This window comes from Xiphophorus couchianus, chromosome 8 (genome assembly GCF_001444195.1).
Source record: "Xiphophorus couchianus chromosome 8, X_couchianus-1.0, whole genome shotgun sequence".
NCBI lineage: Eukaryota > Metazoa > Chordata > Actinopteri > Cyprinodontiformes > Poeciliidae > Xiphophorus > Xiphophorus couchianus.
The window spans coordinates 8,697,664-8,714,316 of NC_040235.1; the positions used below are offsets into that span (position 1 = coordinate 8,697,664).

Below are 16,653 nucleotides of genomic sequence, written 5' to 3' on the forward strand. Positions count from 1 at the left end.
GATGTAATACTATACTGCAGCAGATGTTCTCTTTGTTATCTGTAAGAAATGACTGTAATTACTCTTGCAGGTAAAACCTTTTCCCTGGCAGACAGGATGACTAAAAATGAGTGAAGCTGAAAGAACCCGGTTCCGGGCATCCTTCCAACAGCTGTAAAATTTCACTCCGGTCCTAAACAATTGTGTTCTTCATTTTTGAGCTCTGGAAGCCACCTGCATCTGAGCTGTTGTTATGTTTGCTTGGTAAAACAGGGTCTACAGCATAAATGTTGTCACTGGGGCCATGGTGCACATTCATCGAAGGGCGGTCGGCTTCGCAGTACAACGTTGAGTCCTGACAAGACATTTCCATTAGCCTCTGCATTACCATCACTCCCACCCTCGTTTCCTCCGCGCACCTCAAGGAGTGCCTCTCTGAGGAGAAAGCATGTGGGAGTTGCAAACACTTCCAGCTCTCACATCCCAGCATGTACTGGCCTGCATTAGCACACTCTGGTGGGCCTGTTGCTGTGCAGCTGAGGCATGCGATATTGGGAGGTTAGGAGTCCGCCACCCTGCGTCCACTCACCACACTCATGAGCACAAGACAAGGATCTTTGGCCCTTCGTCCTTTGCAATGTGCCTCTCAATTTCTAGGTTTGCCCTTTTTGGTCCTAGCACAAGGGCGGACCCAGTTTGAGCAGGGGTGGCAGGTGCTTTTCTCTGACCTTCCACTTCATGAGATCGGCAATGGTGACATTCGGATCAAGCGCTCTGCTGCAGTTTCTCCCTCCCCCCACCACCAAGCCTGCTATAATGCCAAGCGTGTCAAATCACTTTAGCATCAAAATACCAACAGCCAACCCTCCGCACTCACCACCCTTCCTCTATGCCTTAACATCCCTGACTGCCTGTGTTTTTCTCTCACCCTGCATCTCCCCCATTTGAAGCTGAAGGGACGCGTAAAGTCCGATGATGTGTAGCTGCCTTTCCCTTTCAGATTCCAACTGACGTGGAGAGAAACATCTAATGTTTGTGAGCAAAAGGATGAACTGGATCTACAGGCAGCAAGACAGAGTTTTGAGTTGGCTTTAAAGGACAGTTGTGGAGAAGTTTAAACTAGGGGTAAGTTATAAAATACCAAAGTTATGAACATCAGAGCTCTGTTCAGTCGAGCATCCAGGAATTTAAATAGCATGGTACAATGAAATGCGCTGATTTGACAAGTAAGGCAAGGAGGACAACTATTAATCATGTACTCCACAACTTTGGCCTTCGTGGAAATCAGGTGAGAAGAAAGGAATTGTTGAAAGAAACCCACAAGAAGTCCATTACAGCTTACTAGAAGCCATATAGTATGTGAATCATGTAAAGCACTTTGAACTTGAAATGTAATATGCGAATAAGCTTGACTTGACTTGAACGAAAGGTGCTCTGGTCAGATTTTTTTGTATACTTGCAAAATGACATGCATGCAGAAAAACTAATCCACAATCCTTCTGGTTATCTTTCTGGTTATACAAGGTTCAGAGTTTGTAATTTTATACAAAAGCTTTAATTTTGGAAAAAAAGAAATCTCTGATCATGGTTTAAATTGAAATAAAGATTCAATCAGTAGGACAGTCACACCAACCATCAATGTCTACCTCCCTACCAAATACCAGCTTTAGAAAATATCACGCCATCTCATTTTAACACCCACTGTCTCATTTCCTCATCTTTTAAGTATGAACATTTACACCCATTATTTGCTGTCCAAATCTTGGTATAATTGATATTTCTGTCTGACCTTGAGGATACTTAAATGCATCCAAGCAATATATCACAGTCTCATTAAATGAAGCATTATTTTTCTCATTAGTGTCAAAAATATTTTAAAATCAATGATTATCCATTTTCTGATAAGATAGCTTTTCAAAAACACTTATATCATTGACAAGAGGCAGAAGCCTAACGCAAGGTTTACAATATTAACTAAAAACCAGAGTGCATTCAGTTGGAAGAATTATGGAGTAGAAAAACAATATATAAATATTCCAAAGAGGATTACTTTGAGATGTATAATCAACAGTTCATCTTAACAGTTAACAGTGCATTTGGACAGTGTTTGTCCACCAGAGGTATGAAAAATGTTTTCAACTCATTCTAAAATTGTAACCATGGCCTTTTGCAGTTTGAAATATCTACAAAACTAAACGTGTTAGACAGTTTTCAATGCTAAATCCTTCATTGTTTAGTGTTACCGGCATTAAAAACCACAAAACAATTGAGACTGGGGCAGAGGTTCACCTTTCCACAGGACAACCCTAAACATACAGCCAGAGCAAAAATAAAAGCTTATATCACAGAATTTCATCCTTTTTAATGACCCAAACTAAATAAAATTGAGAATTTGTAACAAGACCTGAAAAAAGAAAGTGCAAATATGCTTAATCTGTGACTGCAGTAAAAAAAATGGTGATCCATAATTATGTATTACTTTGTGTCAGTCTATCATATAAAATTCCAAAGTTATGTAAAAAAAAAACAGAGGAAGGGAGAAATAGTCTTGTTTTTTTTTTTTTTACAGCTAACAGAGGCTGGATATTTTGAGCAGAACAGCAGGAAATGCTTGTTTAATAAAAAAAGATGTATTGGACAAATAAATTATGAAAAATAATCTCTTCCTTTGGTTTGACCTTCTCTAAATATTTAGCCCTGCTGTTGTTTTTACACCAGATTCACAATTCAATGTTTTCTTTCAATCATCTTAGCAAACAAAGAAGACACAAAAGAGGAACCATAATGAATTGGAAGTTCTCAGAATCTGGACATGCTTCGTATTATTTCATTTTGTGAAAACATTTTAATGAAATGCATCTCCAATATTTATCCCAGCCTTCAGCAAATTAATATGCACACAGAGAGTTCAAGTCGCTTGCACAGAGCCATGCTTTCAACTCTTTCGCTTATCTGACGCCCATGTAGTCCTTTCACATCCTCCTGCTCCAGTGTTTATCAGTGTTTAGATGAGGCCAGTGTCCTTCAATACTTAGTCAGCTCCAGTGATGTAAACATGGTGCTTAGCATCAGGTCCAAGTAGCCCGAAAGGGTGCAGTGACACAGCAAGCTGTTTCTGGCGTTTTCTATCATCTGGGCTGAAGAAGAGTCAGAGCCAGGAATAAGATATCTGGGTTGAGATCTACGTCCTCGTTTATATTCATGCCTTTGGTTAATTCCCCAGCACAGTCCAGCGGAACCCAGCCAGCTTCCGTGTGATTTACATGCCGTTCTGTGTTAGGCAACACAAGGCCTGCAGAACGAAAACTTGCTTATTCATGTTTAATTAATGTTTATTTAAAAATGCAAAATTTCTTTTTTTCCCCCCCATATTTTTCTCCACAAGTCTCACATAGTGTGTCATTTATCTCACTCAACGGGTCGGGATAATCTGAAAACTCAGAGTACCGCTGGAATCTGTGCAACAATGGCAACTCACCTCATCTGTGCAAACTGCCTGTGAGAGAATATATTACAGCCTAAAAATACAACAGCAATAGTATTTAACACCAAGCTCTATCTGAGTAAAGGAAAACTGAACAATAAATGTGTTTCATTCCTCCTCATAGTTCATTAGACGTTAAATTATGCTTTTCTCATGATGGTTTAAATTTAAAAGCTGCTGACTTTGCACTACTGAGGTTTACTAGTATCAACAGCCTCTGAAGAGCTTCGATCAAATCCCAACCCTTGTTTCTACCACCTTCATTTACATAGAGGAGATGATGACAACTGAGAGGCAGCAGAGATGTGACTGCTTCCTGTGAGCCTCTACTTCCCGCCCTCTGTCCCTGGTTGCCTGCTCTTCTGCCTCTCCGCTGGGACTGAGCTGCAACAATGAGGTAGCATTTCACTGAGATGCCGCTGCTGGGGGATTAAAGGCTCAGAGAGTTATCAAAGGCTTAGTCGCTCTGATTTCCAGTGACCCGCCATGGATGGCTGCCATAAGAGTGTTCCAGCGCAGAGACCTCCACCTCTGCCAATGCGTCCCGGCTGCTGCGGTGGCAGCTGGCCTCCAGGGACCGTGTCATTTAGGGATATTCCACGGATGGGACAATTTGTAGAAGTTTCATACATGTTTGACAGAAGGCTCAAATGGAAAAATACAAGAGAGAAAACCAAAAATAGAGTAAAGATTCAGCAAGTACATCTTGATTTTTTGAGACAACTCCATAGCATCCTGGATGTTTAGTCAGTGTTTGGAAAGTTTGTTCCCATTATGAGGAAATGCACTCAGACAGCAGTGTGGATATTTTGCTTCAACTTGTTTGTTTCCACTGATTTTTGTATCCACATCAGACACGTTTATCACATGGTGAGGAATCATGAACATATGTACGGTTCTTCACCAAATAACTACGGTACATAGACTGCAGCAACGACTCAGCTGCTCCACCACTGTGTTCTTTTGGGATGACTTAACATACCAAATGGACAACTTGGAGCAACATGAAACAAAATAAATGTAGGACCTGTGGCTGCCAAGCAAACCATTACTCCTCCACCACTGTGTCTGATAGTTGATATGGGACATTTTGACCTGAAATTCTGTGTGGATTTTCTTCTGTGGATTTATTCTGTGCTTTATGGCCAAACATTTTCACCGAGGTCACATTGGCCCAAAGAACACTGCTCTAGGATTGTTGTGCCGTCAAATTTCCTTTTAGAGAAAATAGGTTTTATGCTGGCAGCCCTTCCAAAAAAGAAACTCTTGTTCAGTCTTTTTGTTTGTGATGAACTTTAACATGTTAATTGAGGATGTAAAGTTATAGAAGGAGGTTTTGGAGGGGGGGAGGGGGGGGGGGGGGTTGTCATCTCTTGGAGCAATACACAGTCTAATCTTTGGTTAAACCTTCTTGACCACTGTTCCGTGTTTTCCAGTTGATTTATTATTTTTTTTGCAAAGCCAGTTGTTTATGATTGCATCCATTTTTTCATTTCAACTTGTTACTTTCATCCAGTTTATAGTTATATGAAAACAAACTCGTGGTAAAAAATGACTAACCAAAACGTAAGCAGCCAATTAAAAGTGTTATCTTATCTGGACAAACTCCAGTTCGCTGTCTGAAAGTAAACTGCTCCAAAAGCCTCAGATTAGCACATTGCTGCTCGAGATAAGCGTCTCTAGTTGCACGTTAAAAATATCTCCTCTGTGTTGTGATGAATAGAGGCCAGCACAAGTAAACAGCAGCATGGTGTACTCCAGCATCTTTGGCTCCTGACCTAGCAGGAAGCAGCCTGGGAGAGCATGGACTCTGGCCAGCCAATTATAGCGCAGGGAGCGAGGAGCACGCTGAGGATAATGAGGCCCCTCTATGTGACCCTCTTCACCTCTGTGGGACCCCGCGATGGGAAACATGAGGACCCACTTTAACCTGACGTCGGCCCCCTCCACTACCCACTGAACTGCTCTCTTTAGCTTCCTTCACACTCTTTTCACCCCAACTGCTGGTTTTAAACCCTGCTGCGTGACCACAAGGTCTACAAAACACACGCTGCTTCGCTCGGGAGGCCCACCACATGGCTTATTGTTGCACTGCTGATCCTAAAAAGCTACACAGAAAAAAAGCTAAAAGAATTAGGGACATAAACATAAATTAAGAGCAAAAACTGGAGCTATATCACTACTCTTGTTTGCTGTTTAATCTGGCGAGCAAGAAAGGGTTCTTGCCAGGCATTGATGATGCCAGGATTTGTAAGGCAGTGAAATCCAGTAACTTAGAGAAGATATTATACCCCACAAATTTCTATGCATTTTATTGGGATTTAATGTGACAGGCTAACACAACGAGGGCCTAATTGTATATTGGAAGAAAAATGTTACATAGCCTTCATTATTTTTATCCCTATACGAATCCGAAAATCCACCTTCCACTGCAATTACAGCAGCAAATTCTTTGGGGTAGATTGTTGCTAGCTCTGCACATCTGAAGGCTGACAATTTAAAACCTTTTTGCGATTACTCTTTCACATGCAGATTGGATAAAGTATCTGTATACAACAATATCCAAGTCTTGCCACAGATTCTCAGTTCGGTTATATGCTGAACTTTTGGTTTGTTTGAACATAAAGAATGTTCCATTATTTAAACTACTTCACTCTAGCTCTAGATACATGTTTAGGGTTGTTGTCATTTAGAAGGTGAACCTTCACTGCACTCTTTTGCTGCCTAGAATAGGATTTCATGCAGAATTGCCCTGTATTAATCCAACATATACATTTCTTCTGGATGATTCAGCCAACTCATTGTAAACCCAGAGATAAATTTTTATCTTATTAACCTTGGGACTTTCATCTACATCTTCTTCCTTATAGTTCCTTGAGGCAAAAGCCAGATAGAACTTAAGACTTTCATCCACAATGGGATTCTTTCCTTATTTCTGGATAATAGAAGTGATAGAGGTTCTCTCAACAGAATTCCAACTAGTGTTTCTGGATTTTATTTCAGAGTCATGGAGTACAATGCTGCTGAATATAAAATTCTGTATTTTCTGACTTTTTAATCATTAAGTCTAAATCTTTATTAGTGGCAGTACTGAGATGTGAGTGCTTATTTGCTTTGGGTGTAATAGAGGCATTAGTAGAGAGTGAAAATGGACCGCATTGGTAAATGCTGTCAGATTAGTGTAGAACTGTTCGATACTCTTCAGATTCACATCTAAGATTCACTCCAACCCCCTTCTCTGCAGGCATGATTGGTCCTGTCATTTGGACCCTCCAAACACAGACCATATGTGAGCTCAGCCCTGGCAATCAGGCTGCATTGTGGAGCAGGCGGCTGAGTTCATCAGGAAAAAATTAGCCCGCCGCTCTGCAAGCCTTGCTCCTATTGGCCAGTCATGCGGCCCGCTCTGTTTGAGGGCACCCCAGACATTCCTGCGGATAATCTTTTCCATTCCTCCGCTCAGCTCGGTGAGGACAGACCAAATCACAGCACAAGGACTGCATTGTGAAGGCCCTGTTTTCAATGCCGTCTCTTTCTTTTTTACGCTTTTCTCCCTGCCTCACCTCATACACCACAATTCAAAAAAAAAAAGAAGTTAAAACAGCATTTTCCATCATAACTTATTTTTCTCATTAAAAGAGAGAACAAAAAAACACGGTAAAAGGTTGCCCTCTTTTTGAAATAATCCTAAAGAAAAGCTACCAACGCAACGTTTCTCACGATCCTTGTCCAGCAATAACTTGTTATTTGGGTGAGGGGCGGGAGGAGAACAATGTAAAAACTGCTGAAACCGGAGCCCAGCCACATCAGTGCGCTGCCTGGAGTTCAGCAGATCACGGATGAAAACGGTTCCACCCCCCCAAACCCGAGTGAGGTTCGCTTCAGTTCCCAGAAAACCTCCTGCTTGGTCACCGCTACACGCCTCACAGCTCCCACAGCAGCTTGTCATTGTGGGTGCAGGCAGAGGTTGGAGGACAATCACACAATCTGGGGACACTGGTGGATTTACAGCAACACTTTCCATAATTAGACCCACGATTATTACAGACTATAAAGTTTAGAGAGGCTGTCCACTCTCTAAACCAAACAATTGCTTCTCTTTTTTTCTTCACTTGGCTGCCGAACATACCACTGAATTACTTCAACATCTCATGTGAGAACAAAAGCAACAAGACTGTGATAATAAATTTCATCAACCCTGAAAGTGCTCTCCTGTTCATTTGCCTTTGAGGCAGACAAAATAACCCAATCTGACTCGAAACTTAAACTCTTAAAACATCCCAAAACCTTTGACATACTTCAGCAAGACTATACACTTCTAAACCAGATGGTCTGGATTGTTCTGGAAACACATTCACCCTCACCACAAGCTGTGACAGTAAAATATGTTGCAATCAATCAAGATAACTGTGTAAAATGCAGAAAGATGGGGGCGAGGTTGGTGGAATAACTGTGTGTGCCTCATCATGCTGAAACTTGTCCATGAAAATGTATTCATCTGAGGAGAGGGGGTTTAATTTTACCTAAGATTAAAAAAAAAATCTTACATCTTCCACTGGGGTACACAAATATATTTAAATCATGTCTTTCTTAAAACTAAAAAAGGAAAGTAAAATTAGGTAAATAAATAAATAACTGTCTTCAGGGATTGCTGCAGCAGATGGGAGCTGAGTCGCAGCTGAAGGCATATTTTTTTGCTAGTGCTGCGACTCGTCATGAATAGCAAAGATAGTCTGCTGTAAATTTCTCACGCAAAACTTTATGCAAGTAAGGGGTGTCAACTTTCAAAAGGTATGCTGTCATGGGAAAAGGAAAGTTTTCACAACTGTGAATGCGGTCATGGAGAAAACTTACAATAATCCAAGACCGAGGAGCTAGCAGAGCACCTTGAGCATCAATCACTTTCAGAAGCTGTAGAAGACGTTTGACCGATTCTTCTGTACAATGAAGGTTCATTTCACTGGGGTTTGCGAGGATTCACTTACGTCTTATGTTGATTACATTTCAATCAAATTCAAAATAAATACATTTGCTTAAAATTCATTTTGTGTGTGGATCCCCTTGATTCTTTTATTTTCAGTAATTCTGTTGTAGATTTGCAGCTGTATTTAGAAAAAGTTTGTAACTGATGACACACTTTGTGCCAAACCTCCGCTGTTAAACAAATGACCTTACATTTGGCAAAAGAAGACTTTGGTATACAGATGAATTCAAGTTTGTACCAATGGCTGCATTATGTCAAGCCCAAGCCCAAATCATTACTCTTCTACCACAGCGCTCGACAGCTGGAGTAAGTTGATTTAATTTTCTCCAGTCATGGACTTCATTAACTTTTAAAGCACTTTATGACTTTGTATCTGTGAACAGTGCTATATAAAAACAGTCCTGCTGCCATACTCTTTTCAGAAAAGATGTTTCTCCTTCAGCCCTTCCAAATCAGCCATGTGTTCATCTTCTTCTATTTGTCTCGTCAAAAACTTTAACATTCAATATGCACAGAGGGGCTTGTGGGGCCTAAAACTGCACTGCACAGTCTGACAAAGAGGTGAATTTACTCTGACGTCTATTCTTAGGAAGAATGAGCCGCTCTTATAAGTCTGTCATTTCCTATACAGGAACCAGAGCCAAGTCAGAGTACCACAGCAGAAATGAATCTCAACCTGCTCAACACCATCTGGGTGGGAGGGCAGTAAATGTATCTCACTGACTGAATATGCTCAGCGTCAAGGTTTTTGTCATCTAACTATTTTCTAACTGATTAATTGTCCATATTTTATTAAATCTGAATCAAAAGGTAAAAATAAGTATTTTTGTTTGGATGCTAAAATTAGCTTCCATGTTGAATGAGACTCAATGGCTGAAAAAAGAAAATTGTTGATATTTTCAAAATGAATTTCAAATATATTACAGCTACACATTTTCACCACAATAAAACTCTTGGCTTATTACTATGATGGCTTGATTTCAATAAAATTAAAGTAACTGTAATTTACTTTCTTGTCTTGTGCTCCAAAGCAGCAATGGTCTAAGCATCAGTGGACATAATTTACATAAACGGTGATGCTGTGAAATATGAAAAGCAATTAAAAAATAGTCTTGAGTGAAGTTCTGGGGAGCAATTGTTTCAAATTAAAAGCAGAACTTTAAAATGTTTTGAATTTGAGAAAAATATTTGATGTTCAAGTATGATGGGCTTAACTTGTTTGGATATTGCCTTCTAGGAAGCATCAGTGGCTTATCTGAGGTTATTGCTGATATATTTCTTTCTTGTCGTTGTGCTACCAGGATCTTGCATGTTCCAGGTGGACAAACTACTAAATTTCCTGCCTTTTAAAAAGTGCCGATGCCGAATGTAATTATTTAATCAAGAGCATTTGATTAGTAAAGCCTTGCTGCTAGTTTCTCTAAAAATCTCTGGAAGGAATGTACATAGATATTTTAAGAAGAAAGAAAATACAGCATTTTTTCCCCCAGCAAACAAACCTTTATTCCAAACATCAAACGTATTATGATAAAAACCACAAGAAGCCAAAGAAATGTCGTCCGGATTTGATCAGCGTAATTACATAAGTAGTTTAGGGATTTTTTCTGCTCTAAAAAAGTTCAGCTGTCACCCAGAATGATTTTTAATTTGCAAAGACCTGCAGGCAGTTTGATCTATACTTCAAACTCAAATGGAACTTATTCCATTGTTTTTACATGCAGAGAATAAAATTTTTTGTTTGTGTATGTTTGCATTCTTCAAAAGACAAAATATATGTTTAGTAATAAGCACCTGCAATCCATGAAGAAATTAAAAAATGAAGAATTCTGATCCAATTATGCCAATAAGAAGACTCTTAAAACACAGTAGGAAATAACTAAGCAAGATTGAAGTGTTTTATGTTTCTGGAAAATGGCTAAATACAACACAGGCATCAATTCAGATGCCATTAAAAACATTTGAACCAAAAAAAATATTTGTTTATGATGCTAAAATTAAAAAAATAAGTTGGTTTCTGGGGGTTTATAAGAAATTATTTGCTTCAGTGCATTGAAGAGGTATTTACTCCATATTCTGTCACTTTGCAAATACAAATATTTCTCAGACAACACAAAGTAATGAATAGTTACTAAATTGAAGGAAACTGGTGTATGTTTCTAAAATTTGTGTTTTGTATTCAACACGCCGCAGTCAACAGTTCAGAAAGCTAACCTTTGCTGCAGACTGTCTAATACTTTTGCACAACTACAGACTGAAACTTTTGCCCAAACAAATATAGAGCAAGATCAGTCAGACTGGAGGAAGATGATCTATGAAAATCAACTTTCAACTCTTGCACAGGTTCTAAATTTGACTTTGCTCTGAAATGTATTTATTCTGTCATTAGTTTTAACATTCGGGATGTGATCAGGATAATGTTCCACCACATATGCTAAAACAAATAAAACCTGACAAGACCAACTTCATTTACATGTTTGTAGGTGTCCTCTATATGGGATTCTCATGGGTTTCCATTTACAACATCTTTCGTCCTCTTAATCATAAATCAGCTTTGTGGATTTCACAATAATTAGTACAATAATACATGTCAGAAATTTCTCTCACCTAAACTGTGGACTTCTGCGGCTTCTCCAATTTAACTATGGGCTGCTTCTGGTCATAACATCAGACTAGTTTTAAGTGGGCGATCATTGTTTGATGGAGTTGTGCCATACTCTACATTTTAGACGACAGATGGAATGGGGCTCTCTAAAAGACAATGAGATCATTTTTTTTGACTATTTATAGACAATGTAGGTTTTGAAGACAATTTACAGCTCTTGAGTTTACTTACATGTAGAGGGATCAAAGTAAAGAGGACTGTCACAACTTCAAGATTTGTTATCTGTACAATATTCTAAATACCATGCATCATTTTCCAATTCCCAGCAATGAACTGTGTTGATCTACCACATAAAGTCCCAGTAAACTATGCTGAAGTTTGGGGTTGTATGTAAATAAATATGGAAACGTTCAAGGGGCACGATTACTTTTGCAAAGCCGGGGAAATCCAAGTTCATGGTTAAAAAAAAACAAAAACAAAAGAACAACATATAATCAAATGTTCCAATTGAGCTTTTTACAAGTGGAACTGGCTTTATCCGGCCATAGAAGTCATGCTTTCCTCACATGATGGCCAGCACAGCCAGCCTCAGCAACGATGCTGCAGATAGAGCTAGCCTCAGGGAAGGAATCTATCAGCATTAACAAGATGTTCCGCATAGCTTGGACCCCTATTCATTAGCTTTACACCAGAAAGAGCTCGGCTCAGGCTGGCCAGAGTGCTAGAAAGGAAGTGGGCGATCTCAAAACACCTCTATTACCTTATCCATCAGTTCTCAGCACGCAAAGACAAGATTAATCATAAAAACAGACTGAGAGCTGCATGTGAGCGACGCCCACAGTCACATCTTTGACCGGAGGCAGTGACATGCGCATGAGTGTTTTTGCAGCATCAAGCAACAGTTTGCACCACATGAAAACTCCAGCAAGGACTAAGAAACATATGGAAGTTTGTTGGAAACTTTCTGAATCATAAGCAAGTTATTTTTGACAAAACGCAGAACTGGACACAGCAAAAAATTTTATGAAAGCAGAAAGACGAGAAGAAATTGCACTTTTGAATACTAGACAATGTTGTATACAGCATATTAGGACAATGTGTGCACTTTAATATAGCAAATGAATGAGATAAAATCCTCGTGTCTGACATTTTGTTTCCTCACATATCAAATAGGAAAAAAAGAAACAACAAACAGCTTTGTTTCCACGGTTACCTGAGGATAGGCGACGCTGATGGAGGGGACAAACACCGCTGAAACATGAACACGCCTCAGACGAACGACCTCGTTGCATGGGGGGAGCCAATGAGCACTGGGGCTTCAAAAACCCTGCAACATATGAAAGAAAAATGCATTAGGAATTTATAAATAGGACTAACATTTGATAGACAAATTAAAAAGAGACAAATAGTATTTTTTCAAAAAGTTGAGTGGAAGAAAAAAAGCGCAATAGAAAATATTCTACAATTAACTTGTCTGTGACGATTTGGCGAGCTATGCCATCTGCTTCTAGCAGTCCGCTCTTTTATTAAGCCCAATTTCAGAAAGTACACATTTTGCATTTTCTTCAAGCTCCACTGTAAAAAGAAACTTTTTGGAAATGGTTTTTTTTTCATTTTCTCAACAGTGTAAATACCTGGTTTAATGTTCACAGTATCACTGTATCTGATTGACCACTGCTCAGGAGGTTATCTTTTGAGAGTGCCGTGTCAAAGTATATAAATAGAAAATTCTGTGAAAGTAAGAGTATGGTTAAAAAAAAAAAGGAAAAAAAAAAGAGGCTGCAAGCAACAGGTTTAACTTGAGAGGATTGAGAAGCAAACTTCAATCCAAAGCTTGAGGGAGATTCACAAGGTGTGAACTGCAGCTGGAGGCACTGCTTCAGGAGCTACCACACTCACAATTCTCTCACCTGAACCAGAGACAACATCTGAAGCACCTTATATACAGCTGAAGCCAGATTTCTTCATACTCCTGGCAGACTTTTTAATTTAACATGTTATTTCAGACTGTAATAACAATGTAATAATGTTTTGGAGCGGAGCTTCATTCTAACAGAGAATCTGAGGAAGAAGTTAAAGATTGAGATTTTCTAACCTCAAAGACTTGGAGCTGATCACCAAACAGAAAATGATCAAAATACCAACGGAAACATGCAAAAAGCTGCTGAGCAAATAAAAGAAGCATCATATTATTATGATTATACCAGTAGAGATTAGAGTAAAAGTTATGTCCAGCATGCCATTTTTTAAAACAAAATGTAAAGATATTACATTTTTATACAATATATAACATTTAAATAAAACATACTTTTTATTTAAGTATATCAGGCTTAACAGCATGTATCTAAATGAACGCTGTGTAATTCCCTCATCACAATATCGTGTAAAAGTCTTTTGTTGAAATAAAATAAGACAGTAATGTAAAGTACTTCAGCAGAGCAGTGAATTCCACTTCATAAATCTCAATCCATATGCATTATACAAGCCAGAGAATAATAAAAAGTGATAAATACAATTCAAAGACATAACAGAACTGTCTGCTTCATTTCATCACATTTAGCTCCATGTAACATGTTTTTAATGGGAAGATAGGAGACATGCAACATACGCGACATTAATCTATAAATTGAGTTTAAATTGAAATACTGGAATGAATTAATTTTTCAATTATATTCTAATAAATTGGGCTGCAGTTTATTAGAATATAGAGCTGGACTTCACCACGACCTTCATCTGCATTTGGATCAAAACTACTGAACAGTGTAACGAACCAACAGGATGATAATTAATGGTGGAGTGGTGGAAGGCAAAAGGCATTTGGGTACCGCTATGAGTTGTGCTGCTCTGCGTGGGCAAAATGTCACAATAGAGGATGCCTGGAGGGGCTGGACCAGGCCGTCTTACTGTCTGTCTCTGAGGTCATGGGGGTCACTCTCAATGGGGTGGTCATTATCTGGCACAATGAGGCAACTGTGGAGGCTGCAGCCCCTCCAGCCAAGCACTCACCGGTCATTTGGCAAAAAAGAGGGAACAAACAAACAAACTAACTAAAAGAGACCTTTTTTTCTTTTGTCAGTTGTTCTTTATTTTTTATTGTAAACCTGCCAGTGGACTACAAAGGAAATTTAGCCCATGTGGCTAAATCTGGCATATTTAGATGCCTGTCTAGCACAAAACCAAAAAAAGAAGATATTGCTACAGTGTTTTGGAACCAAAAGGACCAAAAACAGATTCTGTATTCCCTACTTGATGATTCCTTAAACAAACTTTAAGTGACATATGAGAGGCATTTCGCTGACTGACATTGTAGCTTCTAGCAAAGCTCAGATTTATTTGTGCACTTTGAGATGCTCCGTTTTTATTGACTCGGGGGGGATCACGATGCAGCGACAAACTTATGAAAATTCTAACGTTATTCATTTCTTCTGAAGACCTTTGGATTTCCAGCAAACATCAGTAGAAGAAGCCGCCCTCCTGCTGCCTCTTCCCTCCCGAGTCACTCTGTTCAGAGCCCAATAAAGCTCTTTTATTTCCAGCATGAAAAACATGTCACTCCAGATGAGCTCAAAGAGTGACATTTAAAACAGGAAAAGGGATATTGAATTAGTTCCCCATCATAAGCTGTCTTGGATGCTGATATGTTTTTAGCATGTTTGTGGTGGGTGCGCGAGCAAAAACTGATGTGCACGTGTGAAGTTATGCAGATGTGTGACCAGGGGAGATTTTATGTTTGATGCTTTTCTCTCAAAGCTTTGACAGAATCTGATGGAGCAAAGGCAAGCACGGACTGAGATCATTTCGAAAATCGCTAATTAAACTTAAGATGAAGAGAGACTTCAAAATATTACACAAGAAGCACAAATGATTTTCCTCAGATCATTTATCTTGTTGTGTACAAAGCACACAATTGTTATCAGATGTTGGTAAATATTAAAAACAAAATAAGTGTCTTTCAAATACAGTTTTATGGGTGTCGTTGAGAACAATGGCAACATGGAGAGCCAAAACTGTGATGCTCTGACAGTTTATCTTAATAAATATGCACAATAACTTTAGAGCCTGGCTTGGGTTTCAAATACTCAAACAATTGGAATTAAGTTCAGAGGAGGATGTAATAATACATCCAGTTCCCAAACCAAAGCAGGACAAGATTTTAACTATATTTTTTTAGGAAAAATAAAATTTTTTGTTTCCACTAACTGGGCTTCAAAGGTTTGCAGTCAGTGTAGAATAATTCAATCTTGTCTGACTTCCTCAAGTACCGGAGTTTCTAAGCAATTAAACTGAAAAATACTTTCGTTTTCCCAAAGGGAAACTAAATTTTATAATTTGTATCCTTCAAAGAGTTGTTGAAGATACCAATGGATGGCTGTGGGCAAATCTTCTGTAGCAGTCTCTGTCACTGCCGTTCTGAGGAAGCTTCTGACTGAAGTAACTCTGTTGTTGTACAACAGTCATTTTATGAAGAATCCTTCTTTGCTTGAAAGCCCCAGAACAAAACCATCCTTCTTCATCTCTTTGCTTAGCTTTTTAAAGTCTGGTATTGATGTTGATGGTATTGACCTCAAAACTCAATCTGGAATGGTTTAATGATCTTCCTGACATAAAAAAAACAGTAAATACAGATCTGGAAAGAAAATATTTCAAAAAACGAGTCTAGCATACACAAAAACGGTAATGACTTAAATAATGTGCTACAAATAAAAAGCTACGTAGACTGTGCCTGTGCCTTCTTCCCAGGCTTTTGAGACAAAGAGTCTTTCAGAGTTATAACCGGAAAGTATTCCTCCATACCATGAGTCCAAGGGTAGCAGAAATGCCGTTTAAGAGTGAATTAGAGTAGGGAAAAAAGGTTTAATTTGCTTAACCACATTCCATCTTAGCCAAAAGCATCAACTTTTAAAGGAACAAAGTACAAACCATTTTGTATAAAGAGGTTGAAGGGCAAACAGTGACACATGCTCCAAGTTCTGAGCAATGTCACTGAACATTAAGGCATTAGCATATGAGCCAACCCTCCCCAGTCAAGCTGCACTTTTCCAAAATCAGGAGTAAATTAAGGAGACAGCAGCCCCCCACCACCAAAAAAAAGCCCCACACTCCAAGCTATCCACTGGAAAAATGTTCCCACGAGACATAGTTATGTTATAGTATGAAGTTGGATTTTTACCTAAAGCTGAGAGTGAGCAGAGGAAAGTGGGACAAATTAGTTTTAGAACATAATCTCAGCATCTGTTGAAAAAAAATAAATAAAAAAATAGAAACTTTATCCTTTGCTATTTTCAATGTAAACACACATCTCTGACTTAGATGAAAATTTTGTCGGTTGCAAATGATTCATTACTTGACTTAAAAAACAACCGATTCCAAGAAATATAATTACGAAGCTAATAAAACATTCAGCAACGTGACGGCTGAGAAAATATTTGGAAAACCGCAGATTTGGGAGGCACATATCCATCTTATTCTTTTGGCTGAACCCTGACTTATTTTCAGTTGTTTTACTTTTGTGGCCTCAGAGTAAACGATGAAAGCGGGTGGACATGCTTGTGCAGGTCGAGGATCTGCTGCCATGAGTGGTAAAGGTTGGTACATGTCTCGTCA

The 16,653-nt window shown here is 38.9% G+C and overlaps 1 protein-coding gene across 4 annotated transcripts in view; it reads right to left on the minus strand.

Moving 5' to 3' along the window:
* rxraa (retinoid X receptor, alpha a) overlaps window positions 1-16,653 on the minus strand; it is a 124,002-nt gene that overhangs the window by 77,695 nt on the left and 29,654 nt on the right. For all 4 annotated transcript variants that reach the window (XM_028025429.1, XM_028025432.1, XM_028025430.1 and 1 more), the window contains exon 2: window positions 12,263-12,376. In XM_028025429.1, coding sequence (XP_027881230.1) covers window positions 12,263-12,376 — 114 coding nt within the window. The remainder of the gene's footprint in view (window positions 1-12,262; window positions 12,377-16,653) is intronic.